This window comes from Peromyscus californicus, unplaced genomic scaffold (genome assembly GCF_007827085.1).
Source record: "Peromyscus californicus insignis strain IS unplaced genomic scaffold, ASM782708v3 Scaffold_14__1_contigs__length_90479793_seg_2, whole genome shotgun sequence".
Taxonomy (NCBI): Eukaryota; Metazoa; Chordata; class Mammalia; order Rodentia; family Cricetidae; genus Peromyscus; species Peromyscus californicus.
The window spans coordinates 7,432,728-7,454,460 of record NW_026294436.1 but is presented as its reverse complement, the minus strand read 5'-3'; the positions used below and the strand labels follow the sequence as shown (position 1 = coordinate 7,454,460).

At 46.7% G+C, this 21,733-nt stretch overlaps 1 protein-coding gene across 7 annotated transcripts in view; it reads right to left on the bottom strand.

Annotated features, from left to right (window-relative positions):
- CUNH2orf76 (chromosome unknown C2orf76 homolog) overlaps positions 1–21,733 on the bottom strand; it is a 134,069-nt gene that overhangs the window by 54,038 nt on the left and 58,298 nt on the right. For 4 of the 7 annotated variants that reach the window (XR_008217842.1, XR_008217843.1, XM_052736750.1 and 1 more), the window contains exon 6: positions 12,391–12,507. Coding sequence is in view for 5 of the 7 variants with exons in the window: in XM_052736750.1 (XP_052592710.1) it covers positions 12,431–12,507 (77 nt within the window). In the remaining 2 variants the exon portion in view is untranslated. Of the gene's footprint in view, positions 1–7,000; positions 7,742–12,349; positions 12,508–21,733 lie in introns of those variants that run through there. The other 3 variants (XM_052736745.1, XM_052736747.1, XM_052736749.1) reach the window with 2 other exon arrangements.

The following is a 21,733-nucleotide window of genomic DNA, read 5'->3' as shown; positions in this document are numbered from 1 at the left end:
GGTGAGAGAAGAGGTGGGAGAGGGCACTTTATTGGGAGGGAAATGGGGACCCCTCCGATGTACACCAGGAGGGACAGAAGAGATCCCTTCCCAGGCTGGGCAGATGGCTCAGTCAGTAAACCAAACAAGCCTGAGCATCTACCTGAGTCTGATCCCACAACCCACATTTCTTAAAAAAAAGCACGATATGGTGGTGTTCCTCTGTAAGCTCAGCGAGGTGGCCAGTGCGTGTGTGAACGCACTGCAGCTGTGGTAACCTGCACAAAATCAGCCAACGTTCCTTCAGGAAGCATTGATGGGACACAGCGGGAGAGAGAAGATATAAAGGGAGTCATTGGGGGCATCTGAGGGGAAGGGGAGGGGGAAGCTGGGATGCAGATGATCAAGGTGCATTATTTACTTGTATAAACTTGTCGAAGAACACAGAAAAAGCACTGCCGTTTGCCTGCCTCTGTTTCTTGCTGGTGAGTGTATCTACCCTGTCACTGTGGCTGCCGCTGCTGCTCCATCCTGCACTGACATCAGAACCCAGCTTCTTCAGGTTTCCAGGGTTTCCAGAGGACCAGTGGCTCTCCAGGGATCCTCCAGGCCCTCAGCTCTGGCTTCACAGAGTGAGTGTCTGCTGGGTTCTCAGCTCCTCCAGAACGTAGGCAGCCATTGCTGGACTACCCAGCCGGTCATATAAACCAACTTAGTGAATCCCCTTTAATAATATATCTACATCCTCGTTCTCAGTTCTAACACACGGCCTAAACGTGAAGTTTCTTAGTTTACAAAGTAATTGAAAGGCGAGCATGGGGTTTTCTCCAGGATTTGGGGTCAGCTGCCCCGCACCCATCCTATATGAGAATTTTCAGCCTTCAGGATGAAAGAGAAGATGTCCCCTTCTTCAAAGGAACTCCCAAATTCCTGCCACAGGCGTTCCCATGCCTCCAAAGCTCTGCTAGTGTCTGAGTATGAGGACAGCTCCCAAATCCCCTGCTGAGCAGGGACTGTCCCTGCCATTGACTAGGGAAGGGGTTTATCTTAGAACCTCACGGGGCCAAATGCGGCTGCCCAGCTGCAGTGTCCCAGGAGGCATCAGGCAGCGGAGCTTCTAGAACTGGCTCACCATCTCAGGCCTCAGCTTTGAAAAATAACCCTCAGCACATAAGCAGGGCATTCGATGAAGCGTTAGCACATCCTTGACATTCTAGAAATCAGCCGGATGGGGGCTGGGGAGGTGGCTCAGTTGGTCACGCGCTTGCTGGACTCACATGAGGACCCGAGTTTGATCCCCAGCATCCGTGTCAAGTCAGGTGTAGTGGTGCGGAAGGGGGCTGGAAACAGCTGTCTAGCCAATCAGTGAACACCAGGTTCAGGGAGAGACTCTGTCTCAAAAACTAAGGTGAAGAACTACAGAGGAAAGCACCTGATGTCAGCTTCCATCCGACACACACATACACACACACACACACACTCATACACACACATGCACACACACACACACACTCATACACACACATGCACACATGCACACACATGCACGTGCACACACACACACACATACACAAACACACACACACTCATACACACACATGCACACACACATGCACGCACATGCACGTGCACACACACGCACACATACACAAACACACACACACATGCACACACACACACACACACACACTCATACACACACAGGCACACACACACACACACACACACACGCCAGCAAGAATATCAGAGGCACAATATGGAAGTCGTGCTGTGACTCTTGAGTACTCACACCCTGACTTCGACATTAAATCAAATCTTAGACACGAGCCATCTCAGCCCCACTTCTGAGCACTGTCAAGGGCCACACCAGCAGCACGCTAACGGGTTTGACTTTGAGCTCAAGAACTCAAGGCCAGCCACCCGCAGGCGGGCCAACCACCCACTCCAGGTGATGAATAAATGATAAATGACTCACAGGCTCTGCCCCCAGCTTCCGGTCCTCGGCAGGCTCTGCTGCCACCTGGTGGCTGACGGAGGGCAGCCAGGCACCGTCTACTGCCTGGCCTCTGTAAGGAATGCAGGCTAGAACCCCTGGAAGGTACCTCACTGAGACCAGAGGCAGGGCGGTCATCAGCTGGGACAGAGCTCTGTATCTAGAAAATTCAAACTGCAAAAACGGGCTCTGCTGGACCACTCTACCCAGAAACCATGTCCGGCCTCTCTGCGTCCATCTGTGCTGTACCCGAACTTGAAGCAAGCTGTGCCCAGAGAACATGGGAAGTGTGAGTTGATCTGCTGTCTTGGGAGCTCGCTTTTCCTAACTGGGAAACAAAGTGAGTGGAAAAAGGGGCACACACATGAAAGCAACAGGTCACGTGCTCTGGCTCCCTTACCCACGTATAAGGCGTCTGGAAAAGGAGACGGGGAGGCAAGGGATTCTGGGAAAATGAGAGCTCTTCCTGGGTCGCTGCAGAGCTGAGGGTTTGACTGGCAGACACCAGCAATCAGGGCGGTAGAAGTGCCTGCCTTGTGGGAAGTCCAGGTACCACGAGTGCTTACCTCGTGTGGGATATAGCATCCTGTTCAGCATCCAGTTTCTTTTGTAAGTGTGTATATGTGTGGTGTATGCATATAGTGTTCATGTGTGTGTGTGCATGAAAGTGCACATTCACGTGTGTGCACGTCCATGTAGAGGACGGAGGCCAATGTCAAGTGTCTTTCCCAATCACTCACCTGCTTCTCTTTCTTTTTGAAAGATTTAATTTTTGTAATTGTGTAGATATGTGCACATGAGTGCAGGTGTCCTTAGAGGCCAGAAGAGGGTGTCGAATCCCCTGGAGCTAGAGTTACAGGCATTTGTGAGTCACCTACCATGGATGCTGGGAACCGAACTCATGGCCTCTGGAAGAGCAGAACATGCTTTTAACTGCCGAGCCATCTCTCCAGACCTTCCACCTTGTTCTCTGAAACAGCGTCTTTCACTGAACCCCGAGTTCTCCTATTTGGCCAATGGCTGGCCAGTGAGCTGGGGGGGGGGGGGCGTGTGTCTGCCTCCCTAGCACTGGAATTAGAGATGCACACCACCACACCCAGCTTTTTATGTGGGTTGCTCGGGATGAGAGCTCAGGTCGTCACACTCGAGTGACAAGCCCCTGCCAACTGAACTCCCTCCCTAGCCTCAGTGTCTACACTTCCGGTGCAGTGGGATTAATGCTGATGAAGCACAGACGTGCTAGAATAGCAGGTGTGCTACACACCTTGCCAGCTCATTTCCCCAAAGCCCAAGGGCAATCCTGCCAGGTCAGCCTGGACATCCCCATTTAATGGAGCAGAAGACTGAGGCTTCCGCCCCACCAAGGTCAGACCTCTAGGTCAGTGGTGATGGGTGTTGGTTTTCCAGGCTGCTGCTGCTGCCTGACTACAAAGCGGATGTTCCTTCCTTCTCCTCACGCTTGCCTAAAGCAAACACAGCAGGACAAATAACAACCCATGCAAAAGCGCACCATGTGCCTTTTGTAATCTGTACGATTTGAAAAGTCACCCCAAGTTCACCTCGAGGTCACTTCTAAACAAGCCACTTCGCTTTAAGGCAAGTGGGGGAAACTGCAGGGAAACGTGTGCAGTTCTGGAAGCCACTGTTGAGCTCTGTACTCCGCTTTCCAGAGACAGTTCAAAAGGAAGGATGACAATCTAGGACGCCTATCTTTCCCACGGTGGACAATCAGGATAGCGTTTTGTTTTCTGGCTGGCAAAAGAAAAAAAAATCCTCATAAGGCACAGAACTGCCTCTGGGCATACAGGGGACTTCCTTGCAGGCAGAGAAATACATCTGATACCCAGAGATACAGATGCGGTGCCTGTGGGAGGGAGACGGACACTAAGTAATCTGTGTCTCTCCATTTCTCTGTCTCTCTTGGAGACAAAGTCTCATGCAGCCCAGGCTGACCTTGCTGTATAGCCAAGGGTGACTTTGAACTTCTGGTCTTCTTGCCTCCATCTCCCAAATGCTGGGGTTATAGGCATGCACCACCATGTCTAGTTTTTACGGTACTAGGGATCATGCCGCAGGCTTCATGCATACTTGGCAAGCAGTGCACCAACTCAGCCCTCCCCAGCCCCTCTAACGCACTTTTTCATCGTATTTCTCAACTCCTTTTGGAATACATAAGCACTCAGGACCACTGAGCAATTGTTTCCAGAGCCCAATCCACACAAGTTTATCAAGCTGACTATGTAAACGTATTTCTTCTATACAGACCACTGAATTTATTTTGCTATAAAATGAGTGTCGGGGACTGCCAAGCTTTGTTTAAAAACCCAAACCCAATCTCCAAGTCATTCATTCATGCAAGAGAGAGTTGAAGTTAGAGAGCTGGTGGCAGAGAGGTGGCACGGGCCGGTCACCTAGGGCCTCTAAGCCTCTTCAGGAAACTAGCTTTGACTGAATGTGGTGTGTGCGTGCGTGTGTGTGTGTGTGTGTGTGTGTGTGTGTGTGTGTGTGCGTGTGTGCGTGCATACACCACAGCACACATGTGAAGGTCGGAGGACAATTTGCAGAAACCAGTTCTCTCCTTCTACCATGAAGGTCCTGGTGGTCAAACTCAGGTCATCAGGCTTGGCCACACACACCTTTATCCACTGAGCCATCTCACTGGTCCATCTGTTTTTTTCTTAGAAAAAGCATTTATTTTATGTATATGTATGTGTGTCCCTGAGTATATGTATATGCACCACATGCATACAGGAACCTACAGAGGTCAGAAGAGGGTGTTTAATCACCTGGAACTGGAGTTTGGGGCAGTTGTGAGCCACCACGTGGGTGCTGGGAACTGAACCCAGGTCCTCTGGAAGGGCAGCTAGTGCTCTTAACCGCTGGGCCACCTCTCCAGCGCATCACCTGTTTTTCTTAAGTGGGTTCTGGGAATATGAACTCAGTTCCTCATGCTCATGCTGCAGGTACAGTACCTACTGAATCCCACCTGCCTTTACTTACTTCAAAAGAGTCATACAGCATCATCTGGGACGCAAAGTGGATTCTCTCTATCTTCAGTCTGGCTGCCTACAAATATCGTTATTGTCTGAGTACTCAGAGCCGCACAGAACAGATTAGGGCGCATTCTACAAAACACAATGTGAGCAGTCTGACACACACCCTGGATGCCATTATACACTGTATGATCTCTCACTGACTAATGACCAAAAAAAAAAAAAAAAGAGATGAGTCGCCAAAGGCCATTATCTGAACTCTTCTGTTCATGTTCTCACCCAAAATGCACATTTGGGAACCAGAGGCTGATCTCAGGTCTGATTCATTGAATAAATGTGTCGGATGGGAAGAAATGACAGGATCACACCTTCTCCTCCAAACCCACACTTGCCAGAGATGCTGAAGGTGTAGGGAGAGGGGAGAGGAGAGCCGGGTCTCATGCTGTGGGGTCACTGTGAGATACGGGGTGCTGACCCCTGCAGAGCCCTAAGCCCCTGTCCTGATGGCGGAGTTCAAGTCACCACTACATCAACTAAGAGAACATCTTCATATTGAGGAACTTTCCTAATCGAACTCATCAGGAGTTTTTGAGAATAAATGAGGTGAAACAGCCAGTCAACAGTAGTCGCGAGCGAGCCTGTCCCCTGAAAGTACACACAGTGAGAAACGGACAGCAGAAGTCCATCTGCCTGGGGTCAGGGAGATGGTCCAGCCAGTAAAGCGCTTGCTGCACTAGCATGAAGACCCAGGTTTGAATCCCCAGGACCCATGTAAAGCCGGTGGTGGTAGAGCCTGTCTACAATCCCAGCAATCATACAGTGGAATGGAATACAGAGACAAGAAATTTCCCAGACGCCTGCAGGCTAGCCAGCTTAGCATCAGAGGCAGCAAACTCCAGAGAACCTGTCAAAACAAGGTGGATGGTCCGAGATTTTTCTCTGACCTCCACAAGTGCACGCATGTGAATGCACACACACATAAAATAAATATTTTTGTTCTTTTTTTTTTTTTTGGTTTTTGGAGACTAATTTGTGCACGTGTACACTGTGTAAGTTGTATGTCATGTTACTGTGACAACTCTGCAATGTGGCCCCTGCTGTCTTCTCCACGGGGGAAGCAAGCTTTCTTGGTGCCCTTCCTTGAGGTCTGAGGGCCTCGGCTGAAGCAAACTGAGGCCTTTCAACCCTAAGATCACAACCCTTGGCTGTGCCGCAGCTCAAGGGGCACTCGCTGCTGAGCATGAGGACTGGAGCTGGATCCCTCAGTCTCACATGGTGGAAGAAGAGAACTCCCAAAGTTGTCCTCTGCTCTGCACACATGTACCATCTCACACACACACACGCACACACACGCGCGCGCACACGTGCACACACACACAATTATAATCCTTTAAAATGTATATATTGACAAAATGTGTATGCTCTCCCACCTCAGCCTCTGGGTCCTTGGGACTACAGACACACTCCAGTGCACCTACAACATGTCTATGTACTTGAACTATATGTGCAGAAAATGTCTTAAAATGCGTCCAGAAAGGTGGGCAAAGAACTAAGCTTAGAATGAGGGAACTCAGGGCCAGGGATGTGGCTCAGCTGGTAGAGCACTTGCCTAACCTCCATGGGGCCCTCTGCTCAATCCCCCTACACCAGAATTGAACCGGGTATGGCGACCCACGCCCGGAATCCCAGCACGTGGAAGTAAAGGCAGGAAGATCAGGAGTTCAAGTTCATCCTTGGCTACAAAACAAGTTTAAGGCTAGCCTAGGCTACAGTATATGTTATATTTATAATGTCATAAATGTAAATATATAAAATTATATATATTACTTTTTCACCTCCAAGATGGTTTCTAAGAAGTAAATATTACTTGTCAAACTTAAAATACATAAGATAAGATAAACACTAAAATATTAATATAGGGAAAAACAATTCAGAGGGAAATAACATACTAAAATGTTCAATATGGTCATGACATTTACCTGACGGGTTTCTTTTCTTCTTCTTGTTTTCCCTGTTATTTTAAATTTGCTGTATATGTATTAGATTTGTTTTTACTGACTTTGAAAGCAAATATATTCTGGTACAATTCAGCATTACAGATAAGACTTTTTGTGTCTTTTCTTCCCAACCCTAGCTTCCTCCTGTGTGTCCTGTGCACATGCATATTGCGTAACTTCTATGTCTTGTTGTTGGGACAAAATTCCCAACAAAAGCAACTCGAGGAAGAAGAGCTTATGTGAGCTCACAGTTTGGGGGGTACCGTCCATCATGGTGGGGAGTCATAGGAGCAGGAGCAGGAGGCGGGTGGTCACATGACATCCACAGTCAGGCAGCAGACAGATGGATGCTGATGCTCAGCTCACCTTCTCCTTTTTTACGCAGCCCAGGACTCAAACACAGGGAGCACTGGTGCCCACGGTTGGTGTAGGCCTTCTCATCATAATTAACCAAATCTAGAAACTCACAGACATGCTCAGAGCCTTGTCTCCATGGTGATTCTAGGTGCAGTCAAAGTGAAGATCAATGCTGACCGCCATATAGATCACCGTGTGTATTTGTATACGTATGTGAGGGAGTCAGTTCTCTCCCTCCACCATGTGGTCCTGGGGATTGAACTCAGGTCATCAGGCTTGGCAGCAAGCACTTCTACCCATCAAGCCTCATCTCCCCGGCGCAGGGCTGCTTTTGAGAACTGGCGTCACATCTGTTTGAGACCCTCCACAGTCTCATCACCATGTCTCAGACTCAGTGTCACTAAGTGGCACGATGTCCTCATCTAGAACAGAGACACACAGTGACGCAAACTCTATTACCATCATCTAGGGTGGTTACAGTTTCCTATTTTAACACTACAGCGAATTCCCTTCTTAGACATTTCTTTGGAAAAAGACTCCAAGAACTGGACTTGTGGGTCCCTATAATTTACAGTTATTTCAATAGACACTCCTCCAAATTGCTCATTTAAATGACTGGGTAAGATTTACTCTCCCATCAGCAGTACGGGCACACCACTGTCAGCGGCGGCCCAAGGCTTTCTTTTTAGTCAGTCTGTTAATGGAAAGTGGAATCCTGCTATTGAACTTGAATTTCCTTGGAAAAGGGATATTTGTCATACATACGTGTGTTTCTCTCTCTCTCTCTCTCTCTCTCTCTCTCTCTCTCTCTCTCTGTGTGTGTGTGTGTGTGTGTGTGTGTGTGTGTGTGTGTGTGTGTGTGTGTGTGTATGTGTGTGAACACTGCTTGAAGCAATCAGTTTTCTTTTTCCACCATGTAGGTCCTGGGACCAAACTCAGGAATTCAGGCTCAGCAGCAAGTCCTTTAACTGATGAGCATCTTGTCTGTCCCCTGTATTCCTTCCCTACAAATCTTTGTTAATTTTCATTATATGGTTGTCTTCTTTTCACTGATTTGCAAGAGTCCTTTAAATAGACTAGAAACTAGCCCTTCATTTTTATGTGCAAATAGACTCTTTCAGTCTTTGTATTTTGACTTTCATGTGATTTTTTTTAAAAAGATTAATTTTTAAATTATATGTATGTGTGTATGCTTATGTGTGGGTTTGTGTACATGAGTGCAGTGCCCACAGAGGCCAGAAGAGGGTGCGAGATTCCCCTGAAGCTGGAGTTACAGTGGTTGTAAGCTCCTGGAGGTGGGTGCTGAGAACTGAACTCAGGTCCTCTGTAAGAGCAGCTTAACTGCTAAGCCATCTCTCCAGCCACTGTGACCTTTGACCTAGGTTTTCATATTTGTATGTCAGATTTGATGAATGTCAGAAGCCACATTTGAAGGTCTTCTCTTTCCCAGGGTCATGCACATTATCCAAACGTTCTTCTCACACACTCATCATTTTTCCATGTTTATTTTCACAATCTGAAATCACAGTCCCTGTCCCCAGCCCCTGGAACCCGCACTTCCCACTAAAGGCCCACGCTCTCCCACGCCGCCTTGCCTGAATGCTTGCTAGTGTCTCAGGAAAAAAACGAAACAGCAGCTACAACAACAAAGACAAGACACAACAACCACAGCACTACAACAACCACAACCACAGCAGCTACAACATCAACCACAGCAGCTACAACAACCACAACCACAGCAGCTACAACCACAACCACAGCACTACAACAACCACAACCACAGCACTACAACAACCACAACCATAGCACTACAACCACCACAACCACAGCAGCTACAGCAACCACAACCACAGCACTACAACATCAACCACAGCACTACAACAACCACAACCACAGCACTACAACAACCACAACCACAGCACTACAACAACCACAACCACAGCAGCTACAACCACAACCACAGCACTACAACAACCACAACCACAGCACTACAACAACCACAACCACAGCACTACAACCACCACAACCACAGCAGCTACAGCAACCACAACCACAGCACTACAACATCAACCACAGCACTACAACAACCACAACCACAGCACTACAACAACCACAACCATAGCACTACAACAACCACAACCACAGCAGCTACAACAACCACAACCACAGCACTACAACAACCACAACCACAGCACTACAACAACCACAACCACAGCAGCTACAACAACCACAACCACAGCACTACAACCACAACCACAGCACTACAACAACCACAACCACAGCAGCTACAACAACAAAGACAAGACACAACAACCACAGCACTACAACAACCACAACCACAGCAGCTACAACATCAACCACAGCAGCTACAACAACCACAACCACAGCAGCTACAACCACAACCACAGCACTACAACAACCACAACCACAACACTACAACAACCACAACCACAGCACTACAACCACCACAACCACAGCAGCTACAGCAACCACAACCACAGCACTACAACATCAACCACAGCACTACAACAACCACAACCACAGCACTACAACAACCACAACCACAGCACTACAACCACCACAACCACAGCAGCTACAACATCAACCACAGCAGCTACAACATCAACCACAGCACTACAACCCCCACAACCACAGCAGCTACAACATCAACCACAACCACAGCACTACAACAACCACAACCATAGCACTACAACAACCACAACCACAGCAGCTACAACAACCACAACCACAGCACTACAACAACCACAACCACAGCACTACAACAACCACAACCACAGCACTACAACCACCACAACCACAGCAGCTACAACATCAACCACAGCAGCTACAACATCAACCACAGCACTACAACCCCCACAACCACAGCAGCTACAACCACAACCACAGCACTACAACAACCACAACCACAGCACTACAACCACCACAACCACAGCAGCTACAACATCAACCACAGCAGCTACAACATCAACCACAGCACTACAACCCCCACAACCACAGCAGCTACAACCACAACCACAGCACTACAACAACCACAACCACAGCAGCTACAACCACCACAACCACAGCACTACAACAACCACAACCACAGCACTACAACAACCACAACCACAGCACTACAATCACAACCACAGCACTACAACAACCACAACCACAGCAGCTACAACATCAACCACAGCAGCTACAACAACCACAACCACAGCACTACAACAACCACAACCACAGCACTACAACATCAACTACAGCGGCAACAATTCTTTCCCTCAGCAGAACTATCTGTTCGGTTCTTGAAGACACAGCTCAACCAGGACTTAGAAAAATACTAAAACAAAAATAACACCTCACAGAACTGATGGCCCCCTTGTCCATGCTCCTGTGGCAGTTTGTCCTGCCATTCTAGTAAAAGCATGTCTACCATTCCCACTTACTGAGGCAAAAATTGTCTGATGCCATCTGTGTATTCAGCACTTCGTTTAATGAGCGAATGAATAAAACAAACAATCTCTGTTTTAAAAAAGGACTCTATTAAACCTTCCAACAAAGCGGAGTGCTTCTGACCATGCTAATCAGACTCTTCGAGATGATTCCTTTAAAGAGAAAAACATTAGCTGCCTCGCACCTGCACCACGATGAAACCAGTTCCCCATCTCTGCAAAGGAAGAGGCCAGCACTGGAAGCCCAGAGCCAGCCAGCCCTTCTGGACGATCTATGCCGAAACGTGCTAGCTGAGACCCACAAAACAGCTACTGCTCAGCACCCCCAGGCACCAAGAGAATCACACTGCTCTGGAGGATTGTGTCTTCCAGGACACAGACTGTGTCTTCACGCTTTTCTCCTGGAAGTACACACATCTGGCTACCTACTCTCTCTCAACAAATGAATTTGGTTCTATTACAGTTTGCTGTAATAAAAGTCAGGAAATGACCCAGAAAAGAAAAATGCTAGCAGCATTATTTGTGAGGACTGATGAAAAAAAAAAGGGCAAACAACCCTTTCCTTTTAGGAAACTTCCCCAAAATAACCTCTACCCAATGCCTTGTAGGGTGCACATCTCACACTCCTGGGTAAGTAATGGCTTTGACTGTCCCTTAACAGCCTCCTGAGATCTCTGCCAGTCAAAGACAATAGCAGTTTCTCTAAAGAGTATCACCAAACAGTATAATCTTGGATGTATCTTTCTCTAATTTTTTTTAAGTTTTTTTTTTTTTTTTTTGTGTGTGTGTGTGTGTGTGTGTGTGTGTGTGTGTGTGTGTGTGTGTGTGTGTGTGTGTGTGTTTCATGTGCAGGGTGTACCCACCCCAGCATGTGCAGAAGTCAGAAGAGGATGCTGGGTCCTGTTCAGTCAGTCACTCTGTTTCATACCTTTGAAGGGTCTCTTACTGGACCTGGAGCTAGGCCGGCAGTTTGCACGCCCCAGTGACACTCTTGTCTGTCTGTCCCTCCACGGCTCTGGGGTTACAGGAGCTAGGCCGGCAGCTTGCACGCCCCAGTGACACTCTTGTCTGTCCGTCGCTCCATGACTCTGGGGTTGCAGGAGCTAGGCCAGCAGCCTGCTTTCCACGTGGGTGGTAGGGATTGAACTCGGTCCCTCATGTCTGTGCGGCAGAGTGCTCTTAACAATCTCTCCTGCTCTGCTGTATCTTTTTAAAGAACCCAACACATTAAGCCACCAAATAGTTCCTAATTTTAGGGAAAAAAATCATTTATTTTTGAGACAGGGTCTCATGTAGCCAAGGTTGGCCGTGAACTTCCTAACAGACAAGGATGACCTTGAACTCCCGACTTGCCTCTCACGTGCTGGGGTTCCAGGCATATGCTTTCACACAGGGTTTATTCATTACTGGGGATGCTTTTTAAACATTTATTTCATTTTTCAAAATCAAATGTTTTGTTCATTTTATGACAAGAAAGGAAAGAAGGAAGCGATGGAGGGAGGGAAGGGGGAAAGGAGGGAGGAGGAAAAGAAGAAAAGAGAATGGCAGAGACCCCTATAGAGAAAGATCATCCACGGATTAATTTTTTAAAGATTTATTTGACAATTTAAAAAACTCACTTGTGGAAGAAAGGAATGCAAAGGTGTACCCCGGGCACTTTCACCAGGAGGAAGTGGGATTAGCTTTGTATCTCTTATAATCTTCTCCGCAGAAGAAAGCAATTTCAGTTTCACTGGCTGAAAAGAAGAAACAGAAAAGGAGAGAAACAGGATTTTAATGTGAAACTAGATTTTAAGCAAGTATGGAAATCCGTATTACATTGGTTTGTTATCATGGGCGCTTAAAACGAAAAGACAAGTTGATGTGATGGTTGGACTGCGCAATAACTTTTTACCAAACCAACCAGAAGTTTTGGTGTGGTTATAGCAGATTAAAACTCAAATAATTCAAAAATAAAAGGAAGAATAATTCATGCTAGTGAGATGGTAAAGGAGCTTTCTGCTGAGCCCGGCAGCCTGAGTTCAGTCCTCAGAGTTCACAAGCTGTCCTCTGACTTACACTTACACACACACACACACACACACACACACACACACACACACACACACACTTACAAATACATGTAATTTAAAAATTTGAAAACAATAACTCCTTAAATTAAAATTGAGAGTTAACACAAGAGTGAAGATTTTCAGGGGATTGCCTACATTGCTCATTTATATCCCTGGAAAATAGAAAACCTTGATCTCTTTCAAATAGACTAGTCAGTTCCAGAAGGGAAGGGGCTCCCCCGCCCCCTCCTGAAATTAGCCCGTAGGTATAATAATTTAATACTTAGAGGATCAGTAGAATATTTTACAGATCACTTTACATTCTCCCTCATGACCCATCAAAATATGTGTCTGAAGAAGTTAATTTTTGGCCCTGCTTATGATTAATTCATGAGGCTTCAGCAATATGCAAAGTGAAAGACACAAATTGGCTTCTATGCAATACCTTCAAATGCCTCTAATTATTCACGGGGGAAATGGCTCAGCTAAAGGACCCACAGAGGTTCAGGGCGGCCACGAAGCTTTCAACCTAGCGGGTCAAGGACTCCGTCTTCTAAAACAATAAGTCAGCAGCATTATTAATTCAGATCTGATGGAGAGCCTTCCCATTATTAAACATGTGGCTCTTCAAGGCGTTAGCACCCACAAGTTCCACACTGGTTTTTTAAAATTAAACCAGGAGTTAATACAGTCTGCTCGGCTTTCACAGAAGGCAAAAGGCCTTCCAAAGCTCAACAAGAAAACAGACATGATTATTCGTAATGAATACTGAGTACTCAATTAACATAGACGCTCCAAAGAGACAAGTGAAACTCTTCAACCCAAATAAATAGGATGAGGAGTGCAGAGGATTACCTCCGGTCTGCAGCGTAGAGCTCTAATCTCATCATTAGATTCTATCACAAAAGAATGAAATTCAAGAGATTAGTACGACATTTCATTAAGAATGTCTTTTGTTGTTTGCAAGAATATCATATGTAGTATCTCTCTACCATAAGCTGTCCTGTGCTCCAGAGAAAAATGAACAAATATTGAGAGAAGGAAAACGATACGGCCATATCCACAGATCCTCGGTCCAGACGTACTTCACCCTCGGGATTAAATTTAAACCAAGGGGGTTGATAATTTGATTGGGAACTCTCATGGAATCGAGCCTGGGTTGGGTAGGCGCTGCAGAGAGAAACTGAGAATCGAAGACGGGCTAGCGATGAGACTCTCTCAGCAACCAGTGGCTTAGCGTGCAGGTCGGCACGTTTCAAAGAATCGGCTGACTGTAAAGGGGGGCTGGAGGGGCTGGGAGATGGCTCAATGGGTAAGAGCACTTGCTCTGCAAGCATGAGGAACTGAGTTCGAATGCCCAGCACCCACGTAAAAGCTGAGCATGGCTGCGGGAGTCCGTTACCCCATCACTGTGGGGTGGAGACAGGAGGATCCTGAGAGCAAACTGAGCAGTCAGCCTAGCTGCAACAGTTAAACAGCGAGCTTCCGGGTCAGTGTGAGCCCCTGTCTCAAGGTAAGAAGGCAGAGAGTAACAGAGGAAGACACCGGTTGCCCTGCTCTGGCCTCCACAAGCACACAACACACACACACACACACACACAAGCACTTGCGCTGAGCAAAGGGAGGGTGAGGTTTCAGAAAACTAGTCATTCCAAGGGAAGGTATCTGGAGCACTATGCCTTGTAAAACAACAACAAAAAGTTCGTTCTGAAGGGACCCATACTCGGGGAGGGGGGGAGAGGAGAGCTATACCATTCATTCCTCCCTCTCTTCCTTCTTTTCTTCTTGACAGGGTTTCTAGCCCAGGGTGGCTTTGAACTCCCTCTGTGCCAAAGATGACATGAACTCCTGATCTTGCCTCTACCTCCCCAGCTCTGGAATACGAGTGTGCACCATTAGCCCAGTTAATGCAGTGGGGATGGAACTCAGGAATCTGTGCATACTAGGCAAGCACTCTCCCACAGGCTACACCCCCAGCCCCAGAGCTGTGCTTCCAGTAGAGAAAGTGAAGGCATGTGCTCAGATCACAGGGCAAGGCTTCGTCTTCGTGTGCTGTTACATACAGAACTCTGCAGTCTTTGCCCACCTGGCACTCTGCTGAAGTCACTGAGCTGTAGCCACACTTGTCACTGCCTGCCTTTGACACTCACCTGCAGCCTCTCAGGATAATCGGGGAGAAGGCCAGCGCTGAACAGGCAGTTTGATTTTGAGGAGCCGTTAGAGTAACTCAATACTTACGGCTTGGCTTTTGTTAGCCTGTTGGCTTTGAGACAGGGTCTGACTATGTAGTCCTGGCTGGCCTGGAACTCACTATGTGGACCAGGCTGACCTCTCCTCACAAAGACTACGTTACTCAAGTTTAGGATCTACTTTTTCATTTGTTCAGTTTGAATGTTTGAGACAAGGATGAATCGTACAATGCAGGCTGACCTTCCTGCCTCTGTGTGTACCACCACGGCTAGCTGTGACTCGGTGTTTATACAGCGTGGATGGACACAAAGGCTCAGAAGAAAACCACTGAAGGTGGAGATTTTATTTTTAGATCATTGCCCCCCAGTCTCTGGAAAACTGGACCAATAAGTGGGTTAAATTTAATGCTTCAATATATATATACATATATATTATGTATATATCATGTATATATTAAAAGCTCGACTGTAACAAATCAGAAAACACAAACTACAAATTAACTATTCAAAGGTAAAACATAAAGGACTGGGAGATGGCTCAGTGGTTAAGAGTACTTTCTATGAAAGCAGACCTGAATTTGAATCCCTGGCACCATGTAAAAAAACTTAGTGTGGTCACACATGCCTGTAACCCCAGTTCTGTGAGAGGTAGAGACAGGAGGCTCCCCAGAATTTGGTAGCCACCACCCTAGCTCCAGGTCTTAAAGAAATAAGGTGAAGAGTGATAGAGCAGACCGCCTGGTGTCTTCCACTGGCCTCTGTGGATGCACCCCCACACAGGCACACGACACACAAGCTCACATACAAAGTAAAGCATAAGACAGTGTCTTGGTTAGGGTTCTTATTGCTGTGAAGAGACACCATGACCATGGCAACTCTTATAAAGAAACATTTAATTGGGGGCGGGGTTCATTTACCGTTTCAGAGGTTCAGTGCATTATCATCATGGCGGGGAGCATGGTGGCATGCAGGCAGATGTGGAGCTGGAGCTAAGAGTCCTACATGTTGACTCAGAGGCAACAGGAAGTTGACTCACTGTCACACTGAGGGAAGCTTGATAAAAAGAGACCTCAAAGCCCACCCCCACAGTGACACACTCCCTCCAACAAGGCCACACCTCCTCACAGTGCCACCCCCTTTGGGGGCCATTTTCTTTCAAGTCACCACAGACATAGTGGCACATGCCTAAAAGCTCAGCACTTGAGAGGCTGAGGCAGGAGGATCATAAGTTCCAGGCTACTGGCATGGATTACAGAGAGAGGACTTGACTCAAAAAACTCTAACTAAACAAACAAACAAACAAGTATATTTCAGACTTTAGCAACATAGTTTCCAAATGGAAAGAACAATTGTTTTTAAAAATCTGGATATCCGTTGGAAATATTTGAGAGAACGGGTTCATGTACTTAAATTTTTTAACAATTTAAACAGCAATTACAAATGGTTTTCTTTTTGAGACAAAGTTTCCTGTAGACCAAGTTTTTCTGAAGTAGATGAGGATGACTGAACTTCTTAGCCTGCCTCCACCTCCCAAATGTTGGGGTGACGGGCATGGACCGCCATGAGCAAGCTGGGGCTAAAGCTGGGGGCTTTGCAGCGGTCAGCAAGAATCTACCAACTGAGCTGCAGGCCCCCCACAAGTGACTTTTATGACCACTATCTAACTATTCTCTCCACTAGCATCCCTTCAACTCTTCCTCCCCAAGCTCTATTTAAAACACTTCTTTAAGCTCAGCACAAAAGAGCAGGTAGGAAGAGGGCACCTGGCTTTAAGTTAAATGTGCTTTGAGCACAATACAGTGGGTGCAGAGGTCTCGCTCGGTGTGGGAATCTGAAGAGACTGTGAGATCTAAAACCGGTGTCCTCATGTCACTATCAAATGAAACCAAGGAGAGCCGCCAAATACATGTGGAGTCTCTTAATTCTGGCCTGCCATTGTAACATGAGCCGGGACATCCAGACTTTAGACATAACATTAAGAATTTTATAATACTTTTAAACAGATTTCACACACACACACACACACACACACACACACACACACACACACACACCTCTTCAGGGGGACACTGATGGTTACTTGAATTAAGAGAAAGTAAGAGTAATCTACTCTAACTCTGAAATCTCAAGAGAAATTAATTTAATCAATCCTCTGACCTATCGAAACACACTTATCGGCTATCAACAAAGACACACTACAAGCTCTCTGTCTACCTTCCTGACCTTATGCTGTGATTTACAGAGTCTGAGAAAAACTGACAGGTGTGTCCTGGCTTTGTGGAACATCCAGGACAGAGTATCAAGTGATGATAACAGCATTTAAAAAAAAAATAGATCTCAGAACAAATTGATGTCCAAAGAGAAAGTTCCACTCTCTCTTCTGCTCCAGGAAAATGTTTTATCCTTCCTTTTGTATGTATGTGTGTGTATACATGTGTGTACATGTATGTGTGCACGTGCATGTAGAAGCAGAAGTCAACCTTAGGTGTCATTTTTCAAACACCTGGTTTTTGAGATTTATTTTTGTTTATTTTATGTGTATGGGTTTTTGCCTACATATACGTCTGTGCACCACATGCGTACAGTGCCTGCAGAGGCCAGAAGAGGAAGTCAGAGGCCATGAAAGTAGAGTTACAGACAGCTGTGAGCCACCAGGTGAGTGTTGGAAATTGAACCTAGGTCCCCTGGAAGATTTTAACTGTTGAGCCATCTCTCCAGCACCCCCACCTGGTTGTTTTTTGTTTTTGTTTTTGAGGTAGGGTCTCTCATTGGCCTATGAGAGTAGGCCAAGTAGGCTACGCTGGACCTGCCTATCTCTTTCCCAGAGCTGGGATTAGAAGTATGCACCATCACACCTAGCTCTTTTATATGGATCTGAGCGGACCGAACTTAGATCCACATGCCTTCAAAACCCTAACCTTCAAATCCTTCTGTGTAGAACTCACAGCTGAGTTCTACTTCTAAAGTTTTATCACTGGAGGCTGAAATGAGGGGAAATGGTCTTACTGGGACCTTCATATCATGCTTGCTTTGTCGAGGGCTGGCTGTGTAAATCAGCCAGTAGGGAAGATTTCAAACAACACATCAAAGACAGCACATAATGAAACATCTGAGCTTTCGTACACCAGGCACATGCCTGCTTGGAGTTGGAGAGGTAAAAACATCTATGCAGTGGAATGCAATCCAGCCATGAAAAGGATGGAATCCTAGCATATGTAACAATATACATGGAGCTTGATGACATTAGATAAGGACATACATCAGTCACAGAAAGATAAACACCTGTGGAGCTCACTCCTATGTAAAAGCTAAAATGTACTTTTTGGGGATCAAGGGGCGGTTCAGTAGGTAAAGTGCTTGATGTAGTGTGTTGGAACTCTAGCACCCGCATAAAAAGCCAGGCATGGAGGTCCATGTCTGCAACCCCAGTACTTGGGGAGACAGGAGGGTCTCTAGAGCTCATGGACCAGTCAGCCTAGATGAGTTCCAAGATCAGTGAGACACTGTCTCAAAAAATAAGGTGGAGAACAATTGAAGAAGACATTCAATGCTAACCTCTGGCCTCACATGAGCATGCACACACACAAACTTATACCCCACGGTGGTGTTTTGAATAAAAATGGTCCCCACAGGCTAATAGAGAGTAGCACTATTAGGAGGTGTGGCCTTGTTGGAGGAAGTGTGTCATTGGGGGTGGGCTTTGAGGTTTCAGAAGCTCAAGCCAGGTCCAGTGGCTCTCTCTCATTCCTGCTGCCTGACAATCTAGATGTAGGACTCTCAGGACCTCTCCAGCACCACGTCTGCCTGGGTGTTGCTATGCTTCCTGCCTTGATGACAATAGACTGAACCTCTGAACAGTAAGCCAGCCCCAATTCAATGCTTTCCTTTAGAAAAGCTGCTGTGGTCATGGTGTCTCTTCACAGCAATAGAAACCCTAACTAAGACACCCAAATGTACACAAACACATACATAATCTACACACATTTGAAAAAGGTGTTTTCATAGAATTAGGCTTGCAGGGATCAGGATATGCTGCATTTCAAAATGGCTTGAAGGACGGGTTTCGCATGTTCCCAACATAAATAAGTAATAAGTGTCTGAAGTGACAGACTTGATCATTATATATGTATACATGTATGTATGTATGTATATATATGTGTGTGTGTGTATTTGTGTATCAAATATGACACTGTACTCCAGAGTGCAAATATCTTTACTTATAAATACATAAAATTGTTACAAACACATAAAATCATTATGTGTCAATTTTATGTGTCAAAAAGTGATACTTTAAAATAATAAAAAACATGGTACAGCTCAGTAGTGCAATGCCTGCCAGTGTGTGCAAGGCCCTGAGTTTAATCCCCAGCATTGCTAGAGAAAAGGAAAACATAAATGAAGCCTAAAGGACAAATGCTAACAGGAACAAAGGAGGATGGGCTGAGGAGGTGGCTCCATTGGTCACGGGATGTCTGGCAAGCTTGAGGATCTGCTTTTCTTTATTCCATTCCTGAGGCCACCGGGGTGGGGGTGGGGGGGGCAGGCATGGTGGCCTGTGCTCGCAATCCCAGCGCTGTGACGGCAGGGGCAGGAGGCCCCGGGGCTCACCGGACAGCCAGCCTAGCCTACTTGACGATTTTCAGGCTAGTGAGAGACCCTGTCTCTAAAAACCAAAGTGGACAGCTCCTGAGGAACGACGACTGAAGCTGTCCTCAGGTCTGTGCACTCACATGTGCACACATGCACACCTATCTGAACACACACACACACACACAGCCCACAAATAAAGAAGCGTCGGTAGATGTGGTGACATTGTGTTCCTCAAAATATTGTGCACCCTAATTAACTTATCTAGGGTCAGAGAACAGAACAGCCACTAGATACAGAGGCCAGAAAATGGTGGCACTCATGCCTTTAATCCTAGCATTCCAGAGGCAGAGATCCACCTAGATCTCTGTGAGTTCAAAGCCACACTGGAAACAGCCAGGCCTGGTAACAAGAGCCTTTAATCCCAGGAAGTGAGGGCAGAAAGCAGAAATGTATATAAGGCACAAAAACCAGGAACTAGGGCTGGTTAAGCTATTAGGCTTTTAGCAGCAGTTCAGCTGAGATCCATTGGGATGAGGACACAGAAGCTTCCAGTCTGAGGAAACAGGATCAGCTGAGGAAATGGCAAGGTGAGGTAGCTGTGGCTTGTTCTGCTTCCCTGATCTTCCAGCATTCACCCCAATACCTGGCTTCAGGTTTGTTTTTATTAATAAGACCTGTTAAGATTCATGCTACAGGTAGGGGTGCATTCTGAATCTGTTCTGGAAACCCAGCCTGCATTGCTGAGTCTTGGCAGCCACTGTGACAATGTTAATGTGAAGACAGCCACTGTGACACTGTCAGGGAAGAAAACACAGGACAGGAAAGGGCCTGGATCCTTAAGGAAATGCAGACCTAAACTGTGAAGCAGGGGGGAGCCAGAGACCTGCACAGTGTTTCTCTATGTAGGACACGACCGAGAGCTTCTGGATGGAGGCAGAGGGCAGGATGCTGACGGCAGACGTGATACACAAAGTGAGAACCAACCCCGGGGGAGTTGTGGGATTATTACAGAACCAAGGTTGGCAAGAGGCCTCAGGTGAGCAGTGCTGGTGTGGCCCACCGACACCGGCTTTAACGTCTTCACAGTAAAACACAACCTGCTCTGTGTCTGTCACTAACTGTGAATTCTTTCTCACAACAGGACAGATTCAAAGAGGGCAGGGGAACACAAAGTAAAATGAAACAGATAAAACAGCACCGCAAAACTTACGGCACTTTTCCTTCTGAGGTAAATTAGTCCATGAAACTTTACTTATTGAAGACAACCTTTAAGTTGTATAAGTTAAATGTCTCAGTGAAACTCCCTCCTCTTCCCAGTAGTAAATCCTACTTTTCTTTTTGATGTGTGTTGTGTAGGTGCGTGCAATATCTACATACATGTGCACACAGAGGCCAGGGAGGATGTCAGTGTCCCAGTCCATCATTCCCCACCTTGTTTCTTCCAGAGGGTCTCTCACTTAACCTGGAGCTAGGGTGGCAGCCGACAAGCCCCAGTGATCTCCCGTCTTAATCTCCCACAGCTCTGGGGTTATAGGTGAATGTGTGTGGCCATGCCCAAGCTTTTTATACGGGTGCTGGGGATATGAACTCAGGTCCTCAGGCTTGAGCAACAAATCCTCTTACCCCTTGAGTGATCTTCCCAGCCCTAAAGCAAATCATTTTATTTATACAAGTCCCCCAACAAAAATGGGCGCTACTGTCAGGAATATACCACGGGTGGTATATACTGTATGCTACTGTGTGGGATATACCACGGGTGGTATATACTGTACACTACTGTGTGGGATATACCACGGGTGGTATATACTGTACACTACTGTGTGGGATATACCACGGGTGGTATATACTGTACACTACTGTGTGGGATATGCCACAGGGTCCCAGGAAAGCGGAAAGGCTGCAGAGGAACGGCATCTTGCTCTCTTCTCCCGGCTCCCCTCCCAGCCTTTCTTTTCCAACTCCTGCAGAAAGTCAGGATGACACATTTATCACACTGGCATTATTCCCATGGTAACTGGCTGTGATAGCAGACTGACAGCTTTTCAGTGAGATCAAGGAGAGGAAAGGAGCGAGTGCTGACTTTGAGTTTGTCTCTTAAGCCTCCCGGAAGCCGAAGCAGACGCAGGCAGGGA